A 27798-nucleotide genomic window follows, 5' to 3' on the forward strand; every position below is an offset into this window, starting at 1 on the left:
GGTTTAACTCCAGCCATCACGATCATGACCTTGGCTTACTCGCGTCCATTGCGTAACCCTTAGTTCTTCTTGACGTCACGAGCGTGGCTGCGTCGCTTCTTGCAGGGAGTCTTGCTCGCAGACGGGCTGCTAACGGTCGAAGTTGTAGCGGCCTTGCTCGTGGTGGCAGCAGCGGTAGTGGTGGCAGCAGCTGAAGTTGCGGCGGCAGAAGTAGACGCGGCTGCAACCGTGGTCGAGCTGGCAGCGGTAACAGCGGTGGTGGCAGCCGAACCGGAGCCAGAACCGGAGCCAGAGCCAGCGAATGCCAGAGCAGGGCCGGGAATCGCTACATCAAAGCGTCAGTATGGTGGATGAAGACTGTCCGGATGCAGCCATGATACTTACTATAGCTGGTCAGGGTCTGGTAGATGTTGAACAGAATACCGGCATCATCCGCCTTGTCTATTAGATTACAGGTTAGCCATCATGCCAGGTACAGTATTGAGTGAATGAAACCGAGTTATCCGTGATTGAGCAGAAGCCAAATCTGATACATGCAGAAATCTACTTACAGAGAGCGGTTCCAAGAGTTCCGCTGGGCAGCTCGCTGCCGGAGCCAGTGACCTCCAGGTTGAAGCACTGAGGGTAGTTCTGAGCGCCATTGGCCTGGTTGCCAGAGTGGAGAGCAATGATCTCGTGGCGGAGCACGTAGTTGCCGGCCTTTAGTGAGGAAGGGATGGTGACGGTTTGGGTCAGGTTGTTGGCGATCAGCTCGTCGCTAGCCCAGGTTCCAGGGGAGGCCGAGCCGTCAATCAGACCGCTCTCTGCAATCTTGAAGAACTGCAGTGTGCTCTTATCGACGGTAGAGCAATCGCCACCGCAGTCGGCCAGGTAGTTGATGACGGGACCCTTGTGGGATTCGGGCCAGGTGTTCCACTGGATATCGATCGAACCTCCGGCAGCAATGTTGGCAGTCAGGGCAGCGTTCTTGGCACCTCGGTGGCAGATGATGTCGCCAGAGGCGAATGCATCAGGGGCAACGAAACCGTTGTCCGTGGCGGTCTCGGACCAGGCGATGCGGTCGACGGCTGGGTTCTCATACGGCGCGGAGCTAGCCGGATAGCCCTGGAAGACCTTACCGTCAACAGTGACCTGCGAGACGAATCCGTGGGCGGAGACGAGGCTTGCGCCGGCGGCGAGGGCCAGGAAAACGGGTGACTTGGAAGGCATCTTGAACTGAGTGACTGAAGTCAAGTTGGAAGGCAAGTAGAAGCTCAAAAGTTTGGAAACGGTTCGATAGAGTCGACTTGCGTGAAAGAATGAAAAGATCGGCTGCAGTCAATGCAGGTAGCGAATGTAGAAGCACGAATGAGTGTCTGAAAAGAACGGAAGCAGGACAGATGAGTTGTCTGATGACGAAGGAGACGAGACTCTCGACGAAGACGGCCAGCCCTCTTATAACCCTCCTTCTCCGGCTGCTGGTGGATTCATGAGGCTCTGAACCCACAGGCTGACCAACTTACACACCTACTCAGAACAAGTCAACAGAGGCGAGGCCCCACCTAACCGGGGTTTGCATCCATGTGGAAGATGATGGCCCCTGACTATTTTCATATACCCAAAGCCCTTCCCCTTGGCGATACCCCGCAATAGATTGCGTGGGGCACAGTTCCATCTTGAGTTGTCTGCTGGGAGGGTTTCAGCTGAGTGGGCTTTTGAGCGTTGAATGGAAAGATGAGATGAAGAGTCGCGCCCAGGATCATGCGGGCCTAGCGGTGCGGCTCACGGTAGCGACCAGGGTCACTTGCATTCCACCAATTGGACCAGGTCATGGCATAAAAGCAGAAACGTCAAGACTCCTTGGGGTTATCATGATTCGCGAACCCCTGGTCAAGATGACGATCCACGGTCAGGAAGAGGCTCTTGGAACCTAGAATGTCCAATGGGCATGGGATGGTTTAGCGGTGGACGAAGGGCTCGGTTATCCGGCGACTAGCGAAGAGAGATGACACTAACCCCAAATACAGTCTAGATCTGTCCAACGCGCTGGGTCAGACACTATGCTTAGCCGCTAGGATCCACCGGGCGGCCTGAGATAGATGAGATGACCAGACAGGGGGGTGCGGGGCGGGATGTGGTTCTGTATTCGGAATTCGGAGACATTCCCTAGAAGCCGGTGACGAAGACGGTTTTTGCACTACTCAAACCTGTGGGATCTCTGCTTTGGGGGAAGACGACAGGATACACCAAATAGGTTCATAAACTTCAGACCGGCATCACCCTTGCTGCTGTGATATACGTGAGCATGCGAGGTGCTTCTTTCAGGACTCGGGGCAGAGTCGGGGAACAACCGAGCCTTAGGCCATGTGTGGGCACAATAACATGACTGATGCAAGTGTATGAAATTTTCTCGTGACTGTCATGGATGAACCCTATCCCGAGTGTGATTGGTACCGTATCAAGCGGTTCAGCATGAGGACGCTGTGGAGATCAATTTGCTCTGTTCCTCATTTGCATGCATGGGTTTCTCGCTGCCTAGCATACCAAATGACAATGACTCTTGGGCAATTTGAAGCCACTGAGCTATCTTACTTGACGGTGCTCGGCAAGGTTTTGAACCCTGTGGGACGTTAGCTGATGCCTCATTGATAGGAAGCGATAGGGACAACTTACAGCCATCCACGTCCTCCTTGATGTTCTGCTGCTTCTTGCAAGCTGTCGAGACATCTGAAGTTTGAGTTTTCAATGTTTTGCAGGCATTTCCTGTGCATCGTGCGTCTAGCGCCCGTTGGAGGGCATCGCCCTTCCACCCGAACAGATAATCGCCATGCCACCCATAGCCTGTTGCGTCTCCCATACTGTACACAAACGGCTGAGACCCATCTTCTGGCCACAGCGACTTGTCGTTAAACTCTCGAGTATCCCACATGACCTCGTACATCACTTGTGGGAGCTTTACAGGGTGAGTTGATGGACATGGCCCTCCCGACTCGAAGCTACCACTCGATGGGTAGGCTACGTGGCTCTTGTGGTCCGGGCTATCCAGGTTCTTGCCGTCCCAGCAACTATGTTGGTTATTCGTTAGTATGTGTCCTCGACTATGAATCTCGACCTAATACCATTGAAGGTTGTGTAACGACTTACGTAGGGAAGGTTATGGTGGCACGGATCCCTCCATCACATGCCTTGGAAGGCAGCGCGGCTGTGTCCTAGATACCGAGTTGAAATATCAGCGAGCGGCAAAGCTTATACCATTTTGTTCCAATGGGATACAGAGAATGAGGTTTCAGCTAGGTGATGCGATGGACCACTCTCTATCGTTGACTCACCATCCCACTGCCGTCGGCGCATGGAGCCCCTCCAAAGGGGTCCTGGTTGAGATTGGTATAGCAACGGTGACAGAGTTGCTTTTGCTGACCCTGGGACTTTCGAAGCATAGAGTCCCCCACGAGCATGCGAAATCCCTTTCTGCATTCAGTACCAAAGCCACGTCCTTCTCATGACCCCACTTACTGGAGGGAATGCTTTGACCTTGGTCTTGCCGTCGTAGGGGGGTATGTAGTAGACGGTGATTCCTTCTTCACCCTTCAAGCCCTGAATTGAATAAACAGTCAGAAGAGGTACCAATAAACCGAGCAGCCGGCTTCCAGCAAGGCAGCCTTACAAGATTAACCAATTGTTTGACCCTCTTATATGTCCCGTTCCTAGCTTTGAAATACAAATTCGCAGTCCAGTAATTCGAAAAGTCCTCGCTGTAATCACAGGTTGTGCAGGTCGACTCCTTGGAAGGATCATAGTCAACTGGTGCCATGGTGGCGTTGAATGAGTTCCCGCCGACAACTTGGTGGATATGAGGAGACTGCTCCAGTCCCGGAGATACCAAGGGATCGACGCGTTCAACGACGAGCCGGGAGCATTGAAACCGCATCATAGCTGCAGTGGCGCAGCATTGTGCAGAAACAACGTCTACAATGGCCCAAATGGCCGGCGCCAGATGCTTCCACTGCATTGTTTCGGTTTGCGAGAAGGGTCTAACAAGAAGCAATGGCGCATTGAAGTTAACGCGGTTGAAATTGATTGTAGGGGGGTGCTCAGTAAATACTGAGCTGCTCCTATCGCCTCTGGTAAGTACCAATTGGTGATGTGACATCGAGGGCCGATATTGGAAAGACTCGGATAAATCCACGTGAATACCACTGATTCGATGGCGGAACAGGCTATACCTGCGGTTAATTCCAACGGAACTCGGTTTACATACGCTCAGCTAACCATTGTCATCTCCCCGTGCTGGCTGCCGGATGCAGTACAATGGGGATGATTCAGAATAATGACATATGCACAAACGGCGCAGGTCCACCTTTGATTGAAGTATAACGATATCACAAGCTGAGTTTATGTGCAGAACAACATGCATCCGAAAATACCTCACCCCTTCCCTCCCCAATAGTTTCAGCCAAACTCCGGTGCTATTGACGTAAGAAAAAAATTGGTGACCATAAGCATGCTGTCGGAGTACTTCACCTTGAGCTTGTTGCAGATGGACTTTTGAATTGGCAAAGCGAACTCACTTGGACTCATCTGTGGCATGTACACATAACAGTTGGCTTGACCAGTATACCAAACTTTGGAAGAGACCGATCCAAGGGCGAGTCAGAAGCCAGTACCAGTGTATGTATGTAGAACACTTCAGCCAGCACCCATAACAGTTGATAGTCTTCCAATGACGATATCACACCGCCGTGAGTCTTTATGTGGTATTGGTCTACAAAACACAAAATAACCATCATCGAGGTGCGTTCCTTCGGAAATCGGGAACCATAATTCTTTGCGATCGCCCAGAGCTAGTCACCCGCCGGTACCGTGCATATGGCATGATTGGGACGATCATTTTCGCGTAGACAGCAGGCCAGACCTTGCATACAATATAATGTGTCTTTGTCGATCGGGAGAATTCTGCGTGGTTCAAGTGAATCTGGAGAGCAATCCATAGAGGGAAGGATGTGCAGTCAATCTAGTGCGGTAAAAGAGACAAGGCTCTGGTATATCCCCAGATGCAAATACATGTCACCATGCAGTATTGCGCATCATCGTCCAACCAGAGCTGCTCGCAGTTTTCTGCAATATGCATAGCCTGGTAGAGAAGATGAGAATTTAGCGGGAACTCCCTTTCCCACGGGCTTGGCGGCTGACTGTGCAACCCACCACTAACACCTAATGTCCGCTTCGCCGCTCCTGATGACCGAATGCGGCCTTGATTCTGGTGAATGGGAGCATTGATAAGATTACTTGGGAGAAAAGCAGATATCGGCTGGAAAGTAGCCCAAACCCGTGAGAACAGCGTACACATATGCTGCCCTATAGATGGAACCTCCAACTCAATCTTCTACTGGCCATATTGTGGCTAGACGCACTACATGGTGCAAAAACTGGCGTTCCCATATAGAGCCTTGCGTGATACTGAGAACGCCTCCTTGAGACAAGTGCGCACCATCAGCTGCAGAGTCAGCATAAGTGGATCTTGCAAGAGGGATCAGCAATACTCTTTGCGCGACTCTTAAATCTGTATTACAATATCGATTGGCCGGAATGCCGACGCTCCTCATGGTACTGTGTGGTTTCACTGCAGGTCGTGATGCTTTGGGACGAGTCGTTGAGAGGGGTGGAATCCTCTTCCTCTAGTATCTCTCCTGTGGTCTGTTTTAAAGCAGGTTCGTGCTGTTCCGCACGTTCGGTTGGTAGTAGTTCCTTCAAGATCAGTCTCCACGGCCGCACTGCATATTCCCAAATTTGACACCTTCGATGAGCGGCACCCGAATCCGGATGAACATGGCTTTTCCAACGGGAATAGTACTGCTCGTGGTCGTATGCCTTTTGTTTGGTTTGACGTCGGCCGGCTTCATGTCTGCATGGAGTCCGAATGGCAAGGGACCCCAGCTGATCTTACAGGACGGCATCTCTGGGAAGATATTCTACAGCTTGTGCAATAACTATGATAGCGACACCCCTATCTTTCCAAATAGTGAGTCTGCGGCGTTTGCGATTGATCCCAATTTGGCCCCCAAAAAAGGCACAGCTGTGGCGGGCGTAGGATGGTGGGCAGAACCAAATACTCAGGTGAGAAGTACTCTGGAGACTATATTGTGTTCAAGTTTGTCGTTGAAAGGAGTTTGAATGCCTGCTCATCTGCAGCCTAGGCGGCGATTTCGTATCAAAACCAGCAAGACCAAGTCGTCCATTCGACTTGGACCTGTGACGATACTGGTCATTTTAGACCGACTGGCCAGAGGATCATTTCAAACAGTGCTCCATCCGTTCATCCACAGACCGGTTTGATGCTTGTTGTTCTTGGAGAGAAGGCAGGCTACAGATTATATTACCATGATAAAGACCGCGCCACGGCAGCTTTGAAGTTTGACCCAGACACGAGCGCCTGGTCGTACCTGGGGATTGTGAGCAACGACCACATTGAAGGAAACGCAATAGGTGGAGGATTTGTGGATGCCGACAACATCACTGTAGTAACACCCCGAGACAAACAAAATATTGAGATCTCATCCCGACATGGAAACGGAACTTGGGACATTGGTATGACCTCCTTGCTCGTCTAATTGTGTTGCCTTCACAGACATAGTGGGGGGAAATGGAATCTGACGAGATAACAGCGACGTTTCCTCACCCCCTGAGTCCGATTGTCACCCACAGAGATCGCGCGAATGGCACAGTGACGTTATCCTGTCCAAATAATGGAACGAACCAGACCGAGTTTACCCTTGATGAGAACGTGAATGACACATGGACCCTGGAAGCATACGATGGCAACCCGGGAGCCTTGGGGTTCACGCTTGATCAGGATTCGGCCGCAAATCTATGGTACATTGGCAATGACTCGCAGCTGCACCAGATCCACCGAACTGCAGGAAGATGGCGGCCTGCGAGCAACCAGGATCCGAGCATATGGCCACGCGCAGATGCCCCGAACGCGCAGTTCGCGACGGCGTCCGACAACTCGGGGCGCGTGTGGCTCTACTATGTGAGCGGCGGTAATATGACGCAGGTGTACCGATCGTCCAGAGACATGTGGGAACTTCCCACGGTGCTGCAGACCGTCAACGACACAGCAATTGCATCGAATGCGGAGGCACAGAATCCTACCGGACTGTCCACGGGCGCCAAGGCTGGGATCGGTGTAGGGGTCGGGGTTGGAGGTATCGCCATCTTGGGCATAGGTGCCCTGACACTGATGCGCGCGCGTAGGAAGCCAAGAGCCACAGAGCTACATATGACACACCCTCCGTCGGCTCTCGCCTCTCCAGCCCCGGACTACAGCGAGGTGGGGACAGGGGGAAGATGGATTGGCGGGCAGTGGGTACCGGACGAGGGAATGTCGAAAGAGCAGCAGGAGCCCGTACATGAATTGCCTCACGAGGAACGCAGTCACGAAATGCTGGGAGAAGGCCACGCACGGGAACTGGGCACTTCCAGATTGTGAGAGTGGGAGGTCGAACGACAGTCGCGATCATGAGTCGCCACAATCAACACCCAGCTAGCTAGCTAGCTAGCTACCCGGTATGATGCACCGGACATCGTCCTTTACTCCTGATGCCCATGGCGGTGTCTATGGCAGAGGAACACGCCGTGGGAAAATAGCAATACACATTACATTGTCCGATAATAAGACACTAAATATTGGACGGAAAACTCCGCCTTTCACCTTTTGATATTCTGGGGGGCAAACCAGGCCATGTATTTGCCCTGATAGAAAGTTCCCCAACTCCATGCTGTCATACAAACCGCTGAACCCAGGACGCCGCGCAATGCTTTCCGATGCAAGTACCAAACGAACAAAAATGACTTCAAGAATATTCCTTCCACCATCGGTGGTATCAAAAGTTGATGCCCTGATCGGAGTTTCTTCCCCTGACTAGTGCATCTCTTGGCAGCCACACGTCAGGGCGATTCCGTAAGTCTGAGCACGTACGGCAAACTTGTATCATCATCATGCCTGGCAAGCCTGATGACGCTGCCCTGGCTCACGCTCCCACCACTGACGGATCTGAGACTGTTGCCGCTGCTGCCGCTACCAGCAACATACGGCTGCCTCGTCTGCGCAAAGCTATTGGCGCTGCTGCCCCTGGATAGGCTCCTTGTCGCCTGGTTCTGGCTATGGACCGTGCCAGATCGGCCAGACTTGCTCCTTGGGGTCGTCGGGGCGGTACCATATCGGCCGCGTGTATTCCCGGACGAGTTCCTTGTAGCCATACCTGGACGATGCAACGGGGAGCGTAACCGTTCAGCGTTCGTCGATCCTTCACTGGATGCGAGACTGGCCTGGTGGCTCGAACCGCGACGGGAGCCGCGGCTGGAGACGCTTTTGAGACTTCTCACACTAGGCAAGCTCTGAGCAGGCGTCGTAGGGCTTGTGTTCTGCGGTGCGTCGTCATCAATGTCCGTGCGGCTGGCGCTATCGCTGTACATGCCGTCCATCTCGTTCATGGTATCGACAACTGAACGGTCGAGGGGTTGGGCTGAGCGAAGGAGCTCGGCAAAAAGGTGCATGAGGCGCTTGAATGCTGCCGCTGGCAAGGGTCTTGTTGAGAAACGGGCTCGTTCATACGTGTCCAGGAACTCGAATGAATTCTGGGTCGACTCCAGGACACCGAGGTCGATCAGTCGGCCAATGTAGGTCCGCATGCTCATGGTTGTCGTCCTTTGCAGAAGCGCCACGGCCTCAGGGTCCAGGACGGGGCTGACGTCTGAGGAGTCCGGGGCGGGCGGCGCAAGCGAGATGGCCTTGGCCTCGATCAAGTTCGGCAACTCGGCCAGGACGGCGCCGTACTGAACATTGGCAAGGTCGGGGGAGTTGGGGCTGCCCCAGCCGGGGTGTTCGATCTGACCCCACACGGGGCTTGTTGGCGGCAGAGCAATGCCCATCTCGCTTTCCATTGTAGCTGCAGCCGTACGTCTCGGCCGGAGCCAGTTGCCCGACGTTCGCGTGCCCTTCTCGTCGTTGGCAGCCGACTGGGCCCGGCCAACTTCGTTGGAGTCCTCCTCGACGACAACGCCCAAGAGCGCTTCCCGTTGGTCTGCGGCAGGCACGGCGCCAACCTTGGGTCTCGCTGCCCATGCGACAGCAGCACTGTGGCCCAGCTCCCGCGCGATCATCTCCCTGACCCCCTTCTTTACATGGCCTTTGCCGATCGGGATCCAGCTTTTGGGGATGCCGGCCAGGACGGTGCGGGTGACGTAGAGACGGAGCGAGTAGATGAACAGCACGATGAGGACCGTGACTAGGTACGCGACGGCGATGATGACAATATTGGTATACTGGAAGGTGTTCAGGAAGACCTGTCGGATGGCGTCACCGGGGGTGATGAGGATCAAGGCGGCGAGGAGGAGGCACAGGAGCACGTAAACAGTGTTGTAGATCCAGTGCAGGACCCTCCGGAATGAGGACCGGTGGTGAGACATGCTGGCCGGTCGGGCGTGGCCCGGAGCCCTGTGCCTGGTGGGATGCCTTGTGCTAGTCCTGCGTATAGATGCTGTCGCAACGCAACGTCATGTAGGGATCGTGGTAGCCGAGGATCGTACTAGCTATCGGTGGGATTATAGATTTCATGTTCGGTACTCAGGTGTCATGCCTCACAAATAAACACATGCGCATCCACGGGAGCATTAAGGACTAGAGCATAGTGGGCGGAAGGATGGGACGGCAGGGAGCGGAGGCCCAGGTAGTGAAGAAGAGACGGCAAAGGTTGAGCCTCATCATTGAGCTCGCATTCCATTGTTTAGATTAGCTGCCGGAAGCTCCATCTGGACCCGCTTTTCCCTGCAGGGATACGGACCCATCCAATCATGAGGCCACACCAGCGGGCCGGCAGACCGGGGGAGGCCGGAGATGTCCGTGCGGCTTCCTTGCCCGACTGGACTGAGATGGTTCGTGCCCTGATATGCCCGTGACAAGTTCGGACGAGAACGACAAACGTGAGAGGCATCACATCTTTGGCCATGGTTGATGCTCGATATCCAGTGCTCTGTCAGATCAATGTCAGATCACAGGTGAATCAGAGGGTCCAGCTGGAAAGCATGTTTTTGGTTTCAACTTCTATCGTGGTTCTATCATGCTTTCGTGGCTGCTCATTATTAGTCCCTTTTCATCCCGTACCTGCTCAGACCGAAGATCTCGCGCAAATGGGGCGGTGATCCGGACAGCAGATCGTCTGCCTATGTCCACGTACTCTCGCGTCTCGTTCCGTCCTGCCACCGGTCCGTCTCTCGAACGGCACGCGTCGCTTGTCCACATCCACATCCACATCCACATCCCCTTCAAAAAAGCAGGTCTCCCCAGCTCGGCACTGACGGGACGTGGCCTCCTGAGGACGGGATCATCGCGATGCTCTAAATGGCGGTTGTGGCATCCGGCGGCCATCGCAGGAACAGGTCCGGGACTCTGCATCGGACCATGGTAGCGTGCACAGCATCAATAGATCCAACCACTAATGAACTTGCACCATCTCTGGCTGGCTGTCCCCTGCCTTCGGTGCTGGAGGGAGCGGCACAGGGCCTGGCTTCTCTGCTGCCTCCTTGGCGAGACGGATATCGGTACGGTTGAGCCTCAGGTCCGTGCTGTACTTCTCAAACGCCACGACGACGCGACCGAGAGCCTCCTTGAGGGCATTCAACACCTCGTCCACGTGACCGCACTCACGGATGCCCTGGACATCCGTCCAATGGATCGGGTAGTTGTCCTTGAAGATCTCGAGCTTCTTGATCACCGTGGTCAAGGTCCGGATGATGGTAGGAACGTCCCGGTGCACATTGCCGTAGTTGTCCTCGTTCAGACTGGCCACTGCAAGCCTGGATAGAGTAAAGGCCGAGTTGACGTAGAGGCTGAAGTCGCCGTAGGGGGTGCCGAGGACAGCCGTGGCGACCCGGCGAGAGTACCGTTGCTGGAACGGCCAGCCCAGCACCGGCCAGCCCAGCATTTGCTGGAGGGCCCAGTGGAACCCGCCGACGGCACCGTCGCGGCTCAGGTTCTCCTGCTGCTGCTTGGTCAGCAGCGAGTCTCTAACATCGGCGACCGTCTTCTTCGCGAAGGGAACCAGGGTGCCGGCAGGCTTCTTGCCGGGGGACTTGGTCACGTCGGCCACAAGTTTGCCGAGGGAGTCCCGCAGCGTCTTTGGGGGTGGCGCGGGTTGCCAGATGTTGGCACTTGTGGGGGGCTCGACGACCCTCGCCGAGGGCTTGGTCTGGGAAGCGAGTTCGGCAGCAGTCGCAGACGGCGCCGGTGGCTTCCCGTAATCGTCGATCCGCTTCTCCAACGCCTTGATGGCGCCGAGGCAGGTGACGTAGATCTGGGACCACATGGGGCCATCCTTGCGATCGATATCCTCAAAAATTGCCTTGCGGCGGACGTCGAAGTCCCTGGCGATGAGGGCCAGCTCCCACATGGCGAACGACTGGGGTCGATTAGCCTCGGTACAGGGATTTCTCACGACGCGGGCGGGGTGACTTACCGATATACGGGCCTTCTTGCTCTTGAGTCCGTTGAGGAGGCTGCCATTGGGGTCCTTGGACTCCGAGGTCAGCGGCTGGCCATTCTTCAGGGGCTCTCGGGCAAGATAGTTGGTGAAGGCGACGTTGCTGACGCCGAAGAGGAGGCACAACAGGAACCCAGCCAGCACGGTCCGCCCCAGCATCCAGACGCTCCAGGGCGCACTGGCCGGCGGGATGTTGGTCTTGGGCAGATTGTAGAAGGGACGGAGGAAGGTCATGGCCCAGCCCCAGGCCGAGTTGCGGAGAAGGAAGCTGTACAGCACAGCATAGTTTGCCAGGGCGACGCTCACGCTGACGGTGAAGGAGGCCTTGACCATGGCCGGGACGCGCTTGAGGAACTTTTCGATGGCATCCTCCTGCTTGGGCGACGGTGCGTCGGGGCCCTGGTCGGCATTGTTCTCCTTGACGAGGCCGAGGATGAGCTTGTCGTAGTCGCACCACAGGTGCAGGGCGCCCTCGAAGGTGCCGAGAAGGGTCAGGCTGAGGGTGAAGAAGACGGCGCGCTCGTTGAGACGCGCGCGGTCGCCGCTGTGGTAGGTGACCCAGGGCAGGTTGGCGTAGTCGGCGGCGCACGACAGGTAGACCTGGCTGAAGAGGAAGGCGGACAGGGTGTAGGTGAGGATGGTCTCGGAGGCCGAGAGCGAGAGGGCGTTCTGCTTGAAGGTGTCGAAGGGGGAGTTGGTGGTGCGGATGCCGACGTGGGGGTGGGCGATGCGCAGGACGACGACGAAGACGACGCAGCCAAAGACCAGCAGGGTGCGGACGGCCGTCAGCGGGAAGAGGGACCACGACAGGTGCAGCCTGGGCACGAAGAGGGCCTCCACGAGGGAGAAGGCCAGCAGCCAGCCCAGGACGGAGGCGAAGCGCCGCTGGGTGCACGGCTGCAGGAAGTCCTTGTAGGGCGCCCTTCGAACTACGGGAGACGCCATGATTGCGGATGTTTGCGGCTATAACATGGCTCGGGGGGATGGAAGGGGGGCCGTCTGGTGTCGGGGCCGCGTGCCGCCGTCTGGTGCTCGTGTATACCGGAGGCGTCGACGGTTATGCAAGCAGGTCTGCCCGCGGGGGATGGGTCGGGTCGGGTTGGGTTCCAGTGTAAGTCGGTCGGCGCAGGCAGAGTCGAAGGATTGACTGATGAGGGCCCCGTCGTCGACAGCAAGTAAATAAAAAAAAAGTTCCGAGCTCCCCAACCGGGGTGCCACTGGAGCAACGCGCGCGGTGGCAGCTTGAGGCGCTGAGGCCCTAGCAGCCCGGTAGCCCTGGCCAACCGGGGACCGGGGGCTTACTATGTATCTTAGTTGGCTCGTTACTGTGTGGCGTGGTGGTACCTTGGACCATCAGACATCAGACCCAGAAATAGCGTACCATGTACTATGCACTGCGAACCCTGCTCAGCGCAGACGACAGGTACCTGGAGGAACCTGCCCAGAAACTTGGCATCGATGGGCGGACTTCTGCAGCAAACCCACAACAGGGTACACTACCAGTACTTTGTAAGTTGCCTCTAACGGTTTACATAGTGCTATGGTAGGCAGTTAGCACATCAACGCGAATTCGCAGCTGCCTTCCAGTGTGGCGGTGCACCGTGCATCAGGTCCACCCCGCCCCGTGCAGCCTGGAACCGACCGTGCAGCCCGTCCTCCCTCACCTACGTAACCGGCCCCAGCCCATCAACAAGCTGCGACGACCTTCAATCCATTCCCAGGCCCCGGTGATCCGTCATTCATTCCTCCGTTTTTCGACAGTATCCGCACGTCGCAACGCCAACACCGAGCCCGTCCATTCTTGCGATTGCCGTCCCGCTCAGCGAGCGCAGTCCGATATAATAACGCAACCATGTCTTTCGACCAGCTCTCCTCCATGGAGTCCGGAGGCGGCGGCGGCGGCGGCGGCGGCAACGGCGCCTCGTCCCGTCGCCAGGGTGGTGCCTACTCCGACTCGCCCGAGTTCTCGCGCCTGTCCCAGAACCTCATGAACCAGCTGTTCCACTTGCAGGGCAACAACTCGAAGCTGCGCACCGAGATCAACCGCCTCGGTACCCGCCAGGACAACCCGCGCCTGCGCGAGCGCGTCCAGACCCTGCTCGAGGAGTCGCGCGACCAGTTCAAGGACGTCGGCGAGGGCGTCAAGAAGCTGCAGCAGTGGGGCGACGACGTCACGCCCTCGCAGAAGTACAGCCAACAGAAGCTGGCCAGGGAGTTCGGCACCGGCCTCAAGGAGTTCCAGGGCCTGCAGCGCACCGCCCTCGAGAAGCTCAACGCTAGCGTCACCGCGGCCAAGGCGGCCCTGGACGCCGAGTCGCCCGGCGAGACCCGCGGCGACCAAGGGGAGTTGCAGCTCCTCCAGCACCAGCACCAGCAACAGCAGGAGCAGATCCACCTGGCCGCGCAGGACGAGGTCGATTTCCAGGATGCCTTGATCGCCGAGCGGGAGGAGGAGATCCGGCAGATCGAGGAGGGCGTGGGCGACCTGAACGTGCTCTTCCGCCAGGTCGCGCAGATTGTCAGCGAGCAGGGCGAACAGCTCGAGACCATTGAGAGCAACGCCATCAACGTGCGCGACGATACGAGGGGTGCCGATGTGGAGCTCAGGAGTGCGGCCAGGTACCAAAAGAATGCCCGGAGCAAGGCATGCTGTCTGCTACTGATCCTGGCCGTCATCCTGACCATTGTCCTGTTGGCCGTCTTCTTGGGATAAGTCGACGAGAGCACTTCTGCTGATGGGACGAGAGAGCGTGATTTCCCCATTTTATTATTGTTACTGTTGTTGCTATTCTCTGCTGGCTTCTACTTGGCATTCACTGGCGTTTTTTGATGGCCTGGGAGTTTGGGTGGTTTACGACGCGGTCATTTACACATATCTTGATTGTATTGGCCATCGAGCGGTTCGATTTTTGATCGGACCGGGCTTGATAAGCTATTGTACATTCCCCTGTCTTTCAATATGATACACCTTCTAGACCCTAGATGGGGCAGTTACAAACAACTCTTCATAATCGTGCGCGAGCTGGCAGCTGTGGTAAGGGCGCTGCATATAAATATATATTTATATATATGTGTGTGTGTGTGTGAGAGTGTGTATGTACATGTTTTGCGACGGTATATAAACTCAGCACCCATGGCTACGATGCCAAAGGTTTTACGCCACTCCCTTCTGGCATCGGTTTCCTGGGGATTTTGGGCCGGATGACGGGGATCTCTCTGTGCTTGCATACCTCTACTCCGCCATTCGTCACAAAGAACCTCGACAGGATGTGCTTGGCTACCAGAGTCGACGATGCCGAGGTGATGGTGTACAGATGCATGGCAGCGGGGAAAGACGCCGTCAAGATGCCCAACATGGGGGATCCAAACACCAGAAACTTGGTCATATTCCCGCGCCACCCTCCAACCGCCGATACAGCCACAGACTTTGGCTCCGGCGAGGTTTCCGGCTGAGACTCTCCTGCTGGTGACCTTGTCAGGAGGCGGTTGAGTCGTGGGAAGAGCGTCTCGCGTGTTGACTTGTTTTGCGGCCACGCGTTGACGGCAGTCAATGCGGCAAAGCAGAACGGAAGGATATAGTAGGGGTCAGCAGCGGTGAGGTCCGTGAACCAGAGCATCCCTTCGGCAGCAAATGTCGACTGGGCAGTGTGCGATGCAGCATCGGCCAGGGCTGAGACTGATGCGGCGTGGTCGGCCGGGCCCAGAGCAGCAGAGCCGGTAGCTACAGCGCCGGCCGGGTCTGCAGCCCCTGCCCCCGTGCAAAGCCGTCTGATGGCCCCGAGACTCATCATCCAGCCCGGCACGCCCATCAAAACGGTCCACAGCTTCCACGATTGCAGACCCAGTGCGGCATACAATCTCCTGGTTTCGCGTTCCGTGCGTTTGGTGACAACATCCTTGATCTTGTCCGAGGGCACCTTCTCCCGGACGGCCTCCCGCAAAAGACGAGCCTGCCACGCTTGCAACACCGGCACAGCCTTGGAGCGGCGGTGCGCAAGCAGGTCGCTGTGCGCTGTGAAAGGGAGCCGGAAAAGGAGGTTCACGCCCAGGGCCACCAGAGGGATTGTGATGGCCCAGGACAGACCGCTGGCACCGTGGAAGGAGACGATGACATGCTGAGCCGTCTGGAGGCCCGCCTCAAAGCCGGTCTGAACTCCTGTCAGGAGTTGGCCACCAGTAAATGACCGGCTCTGAGCGTGTCTTGGCTGGAGGGTGGCGCCAGGTGAGAGCAGCAGTGATGCAGGAGCATTCAATCGCGGCCTGCACGCGGCCCTGAGCATTGTCGCTCCATGACGCGGTCGGATGGGACAATGTTTACTCATGCTGAACTAGGACTCATCTCATCGTAGCAATCATCTGCACTGCACGGCTCCTCGGAAGACACTTGGCGAGGTGGTTACCGGATGCTGGGTTGATGGGTGAATTCCATGCAATGGATCCTGCTTATGTTGGGTTGAGCCCGTGGTTTTTAGGTGTGGTCTGTGCCAGAGGGGCCGCCGTACCGACCTGACTGATGGGTTCCTGGCCCAGGGCTTCCGGTACCTCAGGTGCGTGTCGTAGCAACTCGTGCAAAACCAAACAGTGAACAGCATTCCATAGTCGAGACAGAACCAGACACCGGTTGAAACTCCCAAGACATGAACATGAGAAACATTGGATGTAGGTATGAGAAAGTACCAGTCACGTCAACAGACACCTTCTGGTGCCACCAGGGACCTGACACCCACCTGGGCACCCAGTCACCGGGCTGTCCCGCCGCAGCTGAGCTCAATGCCACAGGCTACCGGCGTCCCGGGGAGCAGGGGGCCAGGTCAGCGGGACGGGGGGGTGCAGCAGCCACAGCAATGCGCAAATAGTGGATACATCCCAGACTAGGTACCTATGGTACAGTAAAGTACCTTGGGCACCTCAGGCTCCAGAACGTACCTGGAGGTACCTAGATAACCCGGGATCCGCTGGCCGGCCCATCACGAACCCATTACGACAGTTGAGACATACGAAAGTGGGACGTCAATCTGGTCTCTCTGGTCAACGTCAACCACGAGATCACTCTTGACCTCCAGAGTATTCGATGGGTCACAGTGACCTCGCACCCTATAGCCTACCAAGGCCCAGCTTGCCCACCCATCCGTGCCTCTTCGCCGTCCTCTAGGGATAAGCCACCCACCGCCCGGAGACCTTCACCCCCCCTTTGGTCTGGGACGTCATCTTGCGCTGATCGATGCCCGGGTCCTGCTCCGAATCTTGCCGCGCGCCCTCCGGTAGCCAGCCGTTCTCCTTCGGTATGGCTCCCTCGACTCTCATGTGGACCGTCGTCGCGACCGCCTCCGCGCCCTTCTTCGCCCTCCTCCTGTGGACCTACGGCCTGCCTGTCATCTTTCGCGCTCTGTCGCAGTCGATCGGCACGACACTGGGATGGTATCTCCGGCGCAAGACAGAGGGCCGCAGGTCCATGATCGTCCGGATGACTGAGGACGACGAGAAGACTTTCCAGAGCGGCAGCGGCAACAGCAGCGACCCCCCCGGCAAGAGCAGTAGCAACACTAGCTTGGACGACGGGTGGGAGAACATCGAGGCATCGACGGCTGGAACGTCCAAGAATGGCGACACGGGCGACCAGGAATGGTTTGGCATCGTAGGCTTCTTCCACCCGTTCTGTAATGCTGGAGGCGGCGGCGAGAGGGTCCTCTGGGCTGCCATCAGAGCCACGCAGAAGAGATGGCCCAAGGCCAAGTGTGTCGTGTACACTGGCGACCATGACGTGACCAAGGAGAAGATGCTTGCCCGGGTCGAGGTACGTCAGCTCTAGCGGACCCTTTCCGCACCCGTGTTGCTCCCTGCTTTGTGGCTGACCGGCTTCCAGAACACGTTCAGCATTCATATCCACCCTCCTACCATCACCTTCCTCTACCTTTCCACTCGCCACTGGGTTCTCTCCTCGACGTGGCCGCACTTTACCCTGTTGGGCCAGTCGCTCGGCTCGCTCGTGCTCGGCTGGGATGCCTTCTCGTTGCTTGTGCCCGACATCTTGGTCGACACCATGGGTTACGCCTTCGTGCTTGGCCTCAGCAAGATCCTGTTCCCGGGCATGCCGACAGGTGCCTATGTCCACTACCCTACCATCTCCACCGACATGCTCGAGTCGCTCGACCCGACTTCTCCTCTGGGCAGTCAAGGGGTCAATGCTGGGAAGGGGGTTGGACTCAGGGGGTTGGCCAAGAGGAACTACTGGAAGGCCTTCGCCGCGGTATACTCCTGGATGGGTGCCTCGGTGGACGTCGTCATGACGAACTCGACCTGGACCCAGGCACACATCAAAAAGTTGTGGGGGCCGAAACGCACGGTCCGAAAGAGAGAGCACCCCATTGCCGTCGTCTACCCTCCTTGTGCTGTGCGGGAGTTGGAGAAAGAGGTCGACGTGTCGGAAGAGAGCGAGAAGCAGCGCGAAAAGGTGCTCATCTACATCGCCCAATTCCGCCCCGAGAAGAACCATTCACTCATCCTCAACTCGTTTGCCGAGTTTGTCAGTTCTGGGTCCGAGGCTTCCAAGGACGCCAAGCTCGTCCTCGTGGGTAGTGTCCGCGATGACAACGACTCTAAGCGCGTCTATCAACTGAGGCTGCTGGTGAATGAGCTACACATTAAGGACCGGGTCACGTTTCAGCTGGACGCGAGCTGGCCCGACATTCTGCAATGGCTCCGGAGAGCTCACATTGGCGTCAACGGCATGTGGAACGAGCATTTTGGCATCGGCGTCGTCGAGTACCAGGCCGCCGGCCTGATCGCCGTTGTCCACGACAGCGGCGGGCCCAAACTCGATATCGTTACCACGGTGGAGGGGCAGCCGACTGGTAAGTCTGAAACCTCTTTACGGGCTACATCAGCTATCTGGCTCTGTGGCCGATGCTAACCATCATATCAGGTTTCCACGCAACCACCTCGACGGAATTTGCCCAGGGCTTCGAGAAGGCCCTGTCTCTACCTGACCCTCTATCGGTGAGGAAAAGAGCGCGTATATCAGCGACTCGGTTCACGGAGGAAGAGTTTGCACGCAAGTGGCTGGCACAGATGGAGATCCTAGTTGCCGCAAAGACTCAGGCTTCGTAGAAGTCGCCAGTCGGCCGCTACTCTCGTGTAAGATTAGAGGCGAGTTCCCTACACTACAGTGATACCCATGGGATTGCATCTGGTGGATGGTACGCGCCATGATGCAGGCGCAAGTCTTGCAGATGGGGTGGACGCATAGAATAGAGCAAAGTCTCAGAGTCAAACTCGGCTTCTACCTTTGTGCGGCTCTCCCGTCACAATAAAGTGAATTTTGTCTAGTATTCAGTGGCTTTTGCTACCCCGATTCCTGCTTGTCGCTATCAAGCGGTGGAGACTGGGTTTCTGGGCCCAGGTACCTGATGCCAACCTGGCGAACAACGAACCAAGCCGGGATCACCGCAACACCCCAGAGGGCAAAGTTGACGCCCAGCGCAGAGATCAGCTGTTAAATTGCCATTAGAATCGCTGTGTTTGGTGCTTGTTCACGGATCAACTTACCGGGGCGCTCGTCGAGCTGATGCCGCTGCTGATGCACTGTCCTGCCGCCTCAGCCGCTCTGGCTACAGACATATACCTGGCCGTCTCCTTGGGATTCCGCGCCAAGAAGCTAATAAGCCAGAAGCCAAAGTTGTACGCCAAGGAGAAGTTGACCTGCCAAAAGATGTAGAGTGCCCATCCTCGGCCAAAGCCGGTGTCGACCCAGTCCAGTTGGGGCTTGTGAAGCGTATACTCATTCTGCACAATGGCGCCCCATACCCAGCACCCGCCGATCAGAATCATCATGAAGATGAAGCCATATCTGGCCCGCTTGTTGAGATCGAGACGTGTCCAATCAAGGAACGCTCCAAAAATCAAGGTGGCAACCACCTGTGCGAGGGCCGATACCAGAGACGCGAGTGCACGGGAGCGCACAGAGAAGTGAAGTGAGAGGTACGAGCTGATGTATGGCAGCTCCCAGGTCACGTAATGGAAGTATGGAATGCTTCTAGGCTCAGTCCAAAGGTAGCCAGGGGTTTGTTGGTACAGGGACTTACACCAATAGAAAATCCTTTCGCACCAATACCTCGGCAAGCCCTTTCAGCTCGTGGACATCAGAGACTCTTTCGGTCACCTGCACACGCGTGCCATTTCTCCTCTGAACTTTCTCAGGCGGAGACAGCCAAAAGGATGCTGCCGGCCCTAGACATTCTTTCTAACAAATCAGCCGGGGGTCATGAGGGGTACGTCGGTAGCCTCACGTAACACCACAAAAACGATATAGGTCCTCCAATCCAACTTTCCCGTGGAAGACCCTTGCGCATTGAAGGCCAAGTTGATGATTCCACCAAGAATGGAGCCGCTGTTCCGGTACGTGAGCCAGTAGGCCAGATAGCGCCCTCTTTTCTCGGGCTCGGGATAGCTGAGCATGATGGCTCCCTCGGTAGCCCAGAAAATGCCGGCAGACACACCGCAGGCAGCCGAGCCGAAGTAGATGAACCACACAGTACCGTACCGGTTGTTAGTGTACAGCGCGGCCGAGTAGATGACGTACCCGACCGTGCCAAAGACCAGGGCCGTGCGATATCCGAATCTGTTCACCATCAAACTGCCAGTCAGGCAGGTAAAGGTCATGATGGCGAACAAGATGGCGTTTCCTGCCCTATTCCATGTCAGGGATCCAGCTTGACGATGCCAATGGCAAGGGACTTTTTACATCACCAGGTAAGGTGTCTGTTGTCCTCCAGCACCCACAGAGTTCATGGCATTCCACAGGCCGGGTGCTGCAAATGCCGCAATTCCTACGACGGTGGCATTGAAGAACACTCCATGAAACCATGAGTACTTGCCCGCAGTGGGCTCAACTCCTGGTGACTCATCATGAACGCGTTTCTGAGCTACTGTTGTCTCGTTGGAAGCCATGGTTTGCGTCATAAGAAGTGCACACGATCAATTGTTGAAGCCAATGCTCGAAACATAACAGTCTTTTTTTGGCCTGAGTTTGTTCTCCGGGCGTCTTTTCTACTGTGAAAGACGCCTATACAGTTTGGTGCGAGGTATCAGCACCGGCAACAACTACACATAATGGCGTGCTAGAAGCTAGGAGCTATGGATCCGAACACTAAGCCGCTGTATTTCGGGAACTTGAGGCATTGCGTGCTTGTCGCCAAGGCTCGACCGGCAGGCAAGGATTGGAAGCTAATAGTCCCACACAGTCGGGGACTGGATCGCACGCTAATCAGGGCCTCTCGAGTTCCTCTCGTCAAATCATGTAGTACTGGTATCAAATGGTCACTGAAGGCCGTAGCCTATACGCAGCTTTGCTTTCTGGGTCAACAAGAGTAAATAGCTCCGTTTAATCAGTGCCTAATTAGGGGCATACGTTGCAGGTCCGAAGCAAAGCCACAGTTGAAACATGTTATCATTCAACACAACGCGCCGGTTTGTGTCATCCTGAAAATGGTCAACGCATCGTTGGACGATGGGGACTGCTCTATGAAGCTACTAGGCTTACGAACAGATTCCTGGTGAAGTTCAAGATCCACATTGCCTAACGCGTCCAATCGCTTCGGGGAATGTGGGGATAGACGCAGTCACGACATTGAAAGGATCTCTGACGATATTCGGGACTTTCCCGATCGTGCTATACGGAAAGATGACATACCTGCGTTCTGTGCGGGGACACCTATATCAGATATCGAAATGTGTTCCGAGGCCGGACCCTGACGACGAAGCATCACATGACAGTGGAATAAAGGCTGGCAAGAATAAAGACGACACGCAGATATCAAATACCCCTTTTGTTGTAGTGAACCATTCTGATCCATTTATCTGCCCCAGGTCGACCATTGAAGTGAAAAGCCGGAACTTCAAGCCCATCAGTGGCAATTTCTAAATGGTATGGCGGAACCTGCGTTCGAGTCTTTTGCCTTCGAAGGTCAGCAAGACGCAGCGAAGTTCGGACTTCGTCAACGTGCAACCTTTCCATTGGCACTGAAGCCTGTGGAAGGATGGCAGCCTACACTGCAAGAGTCAATCGCGTTGTTGCGACAGCTATCAGAATCCGGCGCATTATTCGAACAAGTACGGAATCATGGCGGCGCAGTGTTGATCCGAGGCCTGCCGATTGCAACACCGCAAGACTACAGTGAGATTGCGCATGCATTTGGCTTTCCTGCCCATGAAGAAGTCGGACGTCCTCCATTACGTACGGTACTTGCCAGGAACGTGAAGACTGCGAATGAAGGGTGGGTAGCCCTAGTCCAATACGCTCGTGATATTAACCACGATAAGACCGCCCGAGCTGCCTATATGGCCCCACAACGAGTATGGGTGGTCTACGATCAACCCTGCTTGGCTGACATTCTCCTGTCTCGACGTCCCGAGCTCTGGTAAGGCGAATATGGCAACTTGACTTACCTATATGCTGACGAGTTATCGTAGGAGGCGAAACACCGGTCATCTCCAGTTTGGGTTTAGCAGCCGCTTTGAACGAACAAGCACCCGAATTTGTTCAGGCGCTCCTGGAAAAAGGGGTGAAATACGTGTACAGGTATGGACTGGAAGAGGTCGCATCGAACACTGGAACCAGCGTTTTAGGGGCGTACGGCCAACACGTCCAGCCCGGCGATGATCAAGAAACAAGGAGGGAAAAAATCGAAGACGAAGTTAGAAGGCATAGCGACCACTTCGAATGGCATGAAGATGGTTCCTTGAGTGTGACGCACATTGTACCCAGTATGTGTCTGGACACTCTTACTCGATCTTGTGCTTACCTTTCTAGTTATTCGAAGGCACGAAGAGACCGGGCTAACTACTTGGTTTGGCAACTTAACCAGCGCCTGGGGTCGAAGCAAATTTCACGGAGCCACTGAACCACCCTACCGCGGCGATGATGACTCATATCATCCACCTCCGCTGTACGGGGATGGTTCGAAGATTGAGAACCAATATCTTGACCTAGCGCTATCACTGGCAGAATCGTTACAGGTTCCGGTCAAGTGGCAGAAGGGGGACATTGTCCTATTAGATGTACGTTTGATCACACAATTTAGCCACGCTGCTCTGACTCTGGACTAGAATTATGCTGTAATGCACTCTCGGTCGCCATGGGTTGGGAAAAGGACAGTGCTCGCTGCGTTGTGGGACTCCGTGACGTTGAGGATTGGTGATTTTTCGAACACGTGTATCCCGTTCAGTCCTTTAGTCTCGCATATGCCTACGGAAGCTAGAATGTGATATGATACATCTCCAAGAAGAAGTAAGACAAGTGGAGGAACATGTACATCCTAGAAATCAGACCAGTCCAGCTATCACGATCCAATTTGGAAGCACTGTTTGAAGATCTAGGGTTGCTCTATTGACTCTCCTCATCACAAAGCAAAGTGCGGTAGCCCATGAGTGCGTTGAGCTGCCAGTCCTGTCTCCTCTCTGGGTCAAATCGTTGGTTCCATGCCTGGTTTCGAGGCCGCTGCTTGCGCACCTGCATTTCTATTTCGCGCATCCTGTCGGTCGTCGAAAGTCTTCCCTCGCCGCGTTCGACTTGGCTGAGTAACTGCCTCCGATGCTCAATTTCTCCAAACATGGTGCTAAGCGTCGGCTGCCAACGGAATGATAACATCCGCCTGGCGACATCGACTTCGAGGCCAAGAAATGGTGGATCCTCCACAAACCCCTCAACCCAACACGTGTAAAGCAGCGAGGGCGCACCTTCCTGAATGGACTTCACATATCTTTCATGTTCTCGTTGCCAAATTCTTTCCGTTTCTTGCTCTAACCGCCGCTGCAGGTGAAGCGGCATGCGCAGTGGGAAGCTCTGCCCGGAGCCTGCTCTCAAGACATGCGTGAAACGTGCCAGTGTACGGTCTGGTGAGACGCCGAAAAAAGTCAGTTCCAGGAGCTCTGTAAGCTCGACGCAAAGCTTCATTTGCGGCAAGTAGGTGTCAACAAAAGCTGTTTCCGTAGCAACCCGAAACCCGCGCGAGACGAGGCGACAGTTGAGCCATGCTTGGGGCAGCAATTGCGAAACTGTTATGGAGCTAAGAACACGGATCCAGATTTCAAGCGGTAAAGGGGGCAAGAGATTTTCGTGGGCCATCGGATTGGCGACACATCAGACCAGCTAAGTTAGAAAGCTGTGGGTGGCAAAGCACCTTATAGATTGCTGGTCAGGGTGGCATTATTTCAGCTGGCCCCACATTTTCGAAAGTTTTGCAGGCCCGGAGCTAAAACTCTAAATCGGCGGGGCAGTATAGGCTATACTAGTTAAGTGACTGCTCGAAAGAACTCAGAACATGGACAGTACATCAAGTGTTCCACACGCGTGCTACATTGAAGCTCACGAGTCATTCAGAGCCTAGGATTCCTGGATTCTGTTTGGCCCCACAGCTCTATAGAAAATGTTCAGCAGCTTGACACGAGCTTTGATTCCAATCTGCGGAACAACAATGTTGCTTTCACCCATTCCCAGCCTTCAAAGCACTGCCTTTGGTCTGTTTATGCAAAGAGCCGTCAATAGCCAGCTTTGAAAAAAACCAAAAGTGTTTCGTGAGGCTGACAAGCAACCCCGAGAGAGGTGATGGATGGCATTGTTCTTTTGCTTCCCGGCCACAAGGGCGACGTTCGACTGAGACCGGAAACGGCCTACGCTAAAATTTTCTTTATAGACCTAGGCTGTGAAAGCTATCATCTACAGTTGCGAATGACTATAGCATAGTAGCGTATAAATGTAAAGCGCGCCAGAAGTTGCATGGTGTCCTACTCACATCTTGCAACTCGCCACAGACACACTTAATAATCATCAACACACTATATAAAAATAAAATGGCTCAGCGGGTTCGTTTCACACAGCAAGAAGACCAAGATCTGATCACACTGGTATGCACGCACGGAGAGCTCCATATCACAAATAATCAATCATGGGGACGCGTTGGAAATGGAGCCTGGCGAGTCATCGAGAATGAAATGCGAGCACTGGGGCATGATTACACACAGGTTCAACTACGGTGAGTTCCAAATTAGCCAAGGTAAAGATTGCATGCTGTGTTCTGACCCAAACATCAGAGGCCACTTCAACAATACCATTATGCAGAACCAGCTTCTCCGACGCGAGGCCCTACTTCGAAATACTGACCCAAACAATCGAGTCTTCGATGCCGAAGTTCAGGCCGATCCTGCGTGGAGGATAGCGATGCTGGCCGGAATTGAAATCGGAGGTGTACGTATACTCAGGTCCATCACTCGTTATGGAATTCATGCTGTTCTCGATAGACTGCAGGGACTGGCATCGAGCTAAGTCAGTTTACTTTGGGGGTGTACGAGGCTGACATGATATTTAGATCACGACTAACAGAACCGACGGGGCAGACTTAAGGCGTTCCCCCAGTGTTGTCCACGCTGCAGTGCCTCCGCCGAGAGTCGGTGCAGCACCATCACCTTCCCAGAGCAACGACCCTAGCATCAAGGCAGAGTCGCCAGACTGGAACGGTGGAGCTTCGCTTCCCAACGCGATCCCAGCTGCTGCTGGCCCCCAGGTCCATATCAACAACGTAAATTCACCTGCTGCTGGCCCTCCCGGCGGCGCAGGAGGGCTTCTGCCAGGTAATTTATTGAATAGGCTCCAGCATCAGCGTCATTTATGGGACGTGGCAGTACCGCGGCCGCAGATACAGCGTCTTGCAGGTGACCCCACCAACCCTAATACATGGCCATTACCCGACCCGGTCGTTGCGCCTTATGTCCTTGGCCAACATCTAGGGAATCGATATCAGGTATGTCTACAAACGATGTCCGTATGTTAAAGAGAATTATGCAAAACTTGGCCCCCATACTTTCATCCCTTTCCGTCTATTTTACCTTCCGTCTTTAGCCCCCATTCCAGGTTAGGTGCCCCAACAAGCCCATTCCCTATCCTCAACAGAGAAAAAAGAATATATCCTAACTTCTCTCTCTACTAGCAAATCCTGAACATACTTACAAATGCCGTCAATGAGGGACGTGCAACAGGCGACATGGCAATGGCTGGGCAAAGAGTAATGCCTTTGGTAAGGCAGATGGACATGAATATGTTGGACTTCCGAGGCAGGTCTACTTTGGGGGAGAACGCACTGCGACGCCTAGAGCAGCGGGTGCGGCTGCTCTATCACGCGCTGGGAATAATTCCGAACATGTTACGTGATTCGTATGCATTTGATGGCATGGTTCACGACTGGTACGGTCCGGGCTTGCCACTGAGCCTGGTGGCAATGTCGCGTGTACGTGTCCGCCCGGTTTCTCCCCTGCCGGACGTCGACCCGCAAGCCGTTAATGTGCTAGATGCCGGGAATCAAAACAACCAGCCGGATGATCCGCACGGACTTTACAATTGATCGCATTGCCAAACCTGGGCGAAAATGGATGGATGGAAGGAATGCGTCTAGGTGATCCCGCTGTGCGCGGATTTCTCACTTGTCAGGTAGAAAGCCTTCTTGAGCTTGATATAGTTGTATACTGAACTGGAGTGGTGCTCCAGGACAGTGCTGTCCCAGAACGTCCACAGCAGCCAAAGTAGTTTTCAACGTCTCTCCCGACGAATCCAACGTACTTTGTCTAATGGGACCTGGCTAAGCAGAGTGATAATTCCTCCTATAACGTGCACGATGGGGGTTGTCGGTCGCCAGAACGCAGGGTCCAAATATGGGGGTGAAAGGAGCGTTGTCTTATTGGAATCCACACGCGGTAAAGATAGCTATATAGGAAATAAAACGCAAAGCCACACCACGCCACAGGGCAAGCCACACCACACGAGCTCAATACTAGTTGTTATTATATGGATAGAAGTTCGTTGTCCATTGCTATAGCTAACCTCTGGGTATAAATTGCGCATCTAATAAAGAATCGAACTGTAATCTTGCATGGTTTTGCGTAAAAGTCAAGACATTGTCTTTAGTTCTCCTTGGCTTTCTCGAGTTGCAGGTATTCGCTGACGACCTCTGCGAAGGTTTCAATCACAGACCCTCTCTCTGGCTTCCACCCTAACTTCTGCATTCTGGACGCGCCGAGTCTCATGTTGATGCCATACATGATGGCAATGTGCATGGCCCAACTATCTAGCGCTGGCGGCGGCGCGTCCGGGTCGTAATCCTCTCCCGCAATGCTTGCTCGCGCGGCCTCGGTTACGCTGACCGACTTGATCTCGGTGTTCTTGATCACGCCAGTGTCCTTCAAGACAGGAGCAAGGTGTGCCATGAACTTTGCAAAGGAGATGTCTTCTCCTGTACCAAAATAGTACGCTTCGGGGCCCCAGATGTCGAACGGCGCTGCAACGGAGGTTTGCCCCGTCAAGTTATCGATCGCGTCGTTCACGAGCAGCAGGTACATGCGTGCAAGATCTGCAACATGGATCCAAGCATGCGTATTCTCTCCTTGGGCAATCTGCCAGCCAGACTTGAAGGCGCGGGCCGTCAGGAACAAGGCCGGTGTTGTGATAGGGGTTGGGTGCTCGATGGATGGGCTCATGCCACCAACAAAACCAGGAGAAACGATAGCGACGTTGACATCGCTAGCAGCATCCCGAACGATTTTATCAGTCACAGCGTGTGTGAAGGCCTCTCCCTTCAAGGCAATGATATCCTTGACATCCTTGATGTCGTCCCACCATCGAGCGTCCTTCGATCCCGCAGGCTCGTCCCAGATAAGTGACGCGCCCGAGGTGTGGATATAGTATGACTTGAGTCCGTTGCGGCTCTTCAAGCTTCCCAGAATGGCATTGATGCCGTCGTCGTGAGTGATATCTGGTGACGTATTGATCACAATGTCGGCCTCTCGGCTGACTGAATCAAGAACGTCAACATTCTTGGTGTCGCCGATGACCGTCTGCACTCTTGGGTACTTTGCGGCAAGTCGTGAGGCCTTTTGCTCGTCGCGGACGAGAGCCTTTACTGCCACATCTGGGTTCTTCTGGAGAAGCTGGTCCAAGACAGCACCGCCAATATGGCCCGTGGCGCCAACACTGTATGCCGTTAGAGTCGACCTAGACCAGACTGCACATAGTTGCGACGGGTCCTTACAAAAACACTTGTACCATGTTGTCTCGACTATGGGCTTCGTGAGCGGCGAGTACAGAATCGAATTGTAAATGTTTGAGATTCGCCAGAAGTTATTCGATCCTACCCCTCCCTGAACAGAAATATCTTTACGTGCGCAGTCCCACTTATGGTGCCCAATTCGCTCCATGGCATCCAGGGGCTCAATAGCACCAAGACCCCGGGATGGTTGTGGA

General features: G+C 55.0%; 13 protein-coding genes across 13 annotated transcripts; 5 read left to right on the forward strand and 8 right to left on the reverse strand.

The window, feature by feature from the left end:
• Nucleotides 1-59: 59 nt before the first annotated feature.
• On the reverse strand, nucleotides 60-1209 carry JN550_012919 (uncharacterized protein; the record flags this gene model as incomplete). Its single annotated transcript, XM_049311447.1, has 3 exons — nucleotides 60-325; nucleotides 385-441; nucleotides 552-1209. The coding sequence occupies 3 exons, from the start codon at nucleotides 1207-1209 to the stop codon at nucleotides 60-62; spliced, it is 981 nt and encodes a 326-aa protein (XP_049165109.1).
• A 1358-nt stretch (nucleotides 1210-2567) lies between these two features.
• Nucleotides 2568-3988, reverse strand: JN550_012920 (uncharacterized protein; the record flags this gene model as incomplete). The annotated part of the gene is made up of 6 exons (XM_049311448.1): nucleotides 2568-2599; nucleotides 2653-3044; nucleotides 3124-3188; nucleotides 3309-3443; nucleotides 3493-3573; nucleotides 3860-3988. 6 exons carry the CDS (start codon nucleotides 3986-3988, stop codon nucleotides 2568-2570), a joined length of 834 nt encoding a protein of 277 aa, XP_049165110.1.
• Nucleotides 3989-5805: 1817 nt separating this feature from the next.
• On the forward strand, nucleotides 5806-7468 carry JN550_012921 (uncharacterized protein; the record flags this gene model as incomplete). Its single annotated transcript, XM_049311449.1, has 3 exons — nucleotides 5806-6093; nucleotides 6303-6564; nucleotides 6642-7468. The coding sequence occupies 3 exons, from the start codon at nucleotides 5806-5808 to the stop codon at nucleotides 7466-7468; spliced, it is 1377 nt and encodes a 458-aa protein (XP_049165111.1).
• A 458-nt stretch (nucleotides 7469-7926) lies between these two features.
• On the reverse strand, nucleotides 7927-9447 carry JN550_012922 (uncharacterized protein; the record flags this gene model as incomplete). The annotated part of the gene is made up of 1 exon (XM_049311451.1): nucleotides 7927-9447. The coding sequence occupies one exon, from the start codon at nucleotides 9445-9447 to the stop codon at nucleotides 7927-7929; it is 1521 nt and encodes a 506-aa protein (XP_049165112.1).
• A 1025-nt stretch (nucleotides 9448-10472) lies between these two features.
• JN550_012923 (uncharacterized protein) lies at nucleotides 10473-12461 on the reverse strand (the record flags this gene model as incomplete). The annotated part of the gene is made up of 2 exons (XM_049311452.1): nucleotides 10473-11435; nucleotides 11493-12461. 2 exons carry the CDS (start codon nucleotides 12459-12461, stop codon nucleotides 10473-10475), a joined length of 1932 nt encoding a protein of 643 aa, XP_049165113.1.
• Nucleotides 12462-13368: 907 nt separating this feature from the next.
• JN550_012924 (uncharacterized protein) lies at nucleotides 13369-14229 on the forward strand (the record flags this gene model as incomplete). The annotated part of the gene is made up of 1 exon (XM_049311453.1): nucleotides 13369-14229. The coding sequence occupies one exon, from the start codon at nucleotides 13369-13371 to the stop codon at nucleotides 14227-14229; it is 861 nt and encodes a 286-aa protein (XP_049165114.1).
• A 424-nt stretch (nucleotides 14230-14653) lies between these two features.
• Nucleotides 14654-15796, reverse strand: JN550_012925 (uncharacterized protein; the record flags this gene model as incomplete). Its single annotated transcript, XM_049311454.1, has 1 exon — nucleotides 14654-15796. One exon carries the CDS (start codon nucleotides 15794-15796, stop codon nucleotides 14654-14656), a length of 1143 nt encoding a protein of 380 aa, XP_049165115.1.
• A 1004-nt stretch (nucleotides 15797-16800) lies between these two features.
• JN550_012926 (uncharacterized protein) lies at nucleotides 16801-18623 on the forward strand (the record flags this gene model as incomplete). Its single annotated transcript, XM_049311455.1, has 3 exons — nucleotides 16801-17310; nucleotides 17380-18367; nucleotides 18439-18623. 3 exons carry the CDS (start codon nucleotides 16801-16803, stop codon nucleotides 18621-18623), a joined length of 1683 nt encoding a protein of 560 aa, XP_049165116.1.
• Nucleotides 18624-18858: 235 nt separating this feature from the next.
• JN550_012927 (uncharacterized protein) lies at nucleotides 18859-20462 on the reverse strand (the record flags this gene model as incomplete). The annotated part of the gene is made up of 5 exons (XM_049311456.1): nucleotides 18859-19005; nucleotides 19062-19545; nucleotides 19598-19742; nucleotides 19802-20202; nucleotides 20257-20462. 5 exons carry the CDS (start codon nucleotides 20460-20462, stop codon nucleotides 18859-18861), a joined length of 1383 nt encoding a protein of 460 aa, XP_049165117.1.
• A 978-nt stretch (nucleotides 20463-21440) lies between these two features.
• JN550_012928 (uncharacterized protein) lies at nucleotides 21441-22619 on the forward strand (the record flags this gene model as incomplete). The annotated part of the gene is made up of 3 exons (XM_049311457.1): nucleotides 21441-21931; nucleotides 22009-22277; nucleotides 22324-22619. 3 exons carry the CDS (start codon nucleotides 21441-21443, stop codon nucleotides 22617-22619), a joined length of 1056 nt encoding a protein of 351 aa, XP_049165118.1.
• A 277-nt stretch (nucleotides 22620-22896) lies between these two features.
• JN550_012929 (uncharacterized protein) lies at nucleotides 22897-23637 on the reverse strand (the record flags this gene model as incomplete). The annotated part of the gene is made up of 1 exon (XM_049311458.1): nucleotides 22897-23637. One exon carries the CDS (start codon nucleotides 23635-23637, stop codon nucleotides 22897-22899), a length of 741 nt encoding a protein of 246 aa, XP_049165119.1.
• A 725-nt stretch (nucleotides 23638-24362) lies between these two features.
• Nucleotides 24363-25906, forward strand: JN550_012930 (uncharacterized protein; the record flags this gene model as incomplete). Its single annotated transcript, XM_049311459.1, has 4 exons — nucleotides 24363-24544; nucleotides 24603-24756; nucleotides 24878-25309; nucleotides 25496-25906. 4 exons carry the CDS (start codon nucleotides 24363-24365, stop codon nucleotides 25904-25906), a joined length of 1179 nt encoding a protein of 392 aa, XP_049165120.1.
• A 556-nt stretch (nucleotides 25907-26462) lies between these two features.
• JN550_012931 (uncharacterized protein) lies at nucleotides 26463-27603 on the reverse strand (the record flags this gene model as incomplete). Its single annotated transcript, XM_049311460.1, has 2 exons — nucleotides 26463-27528; nucleotides 27587-27603. The coding sequence occupies 2 exons, from the start codon at nucleotides 27601-27603 to the stop codon at nucleotides 26463-26465; spliced, it is 1083 nt and encodes a 360-aa protein (XP_049165121.1).
• Nucleotides 27604-27798: the final 195 nt, after the last annotated feature.

The sequence above is a fragment of the Neoarthrinium moseri genome, assembly GCF_022829205.1.
Source record: "Neoarthrinium moseri strain CBS 164.80 chromosome Unknown scaffold98_Wmoseri_CBS_16480, whole genome shotgun sequence".
Lineage (NCBI taxonomy): Eukaryota > Fungi > Ascomycota > Sordariomycetes > Amphisphaeriales > Apiosporaceae > Neoarthrinium > Neoarthrinium moseri.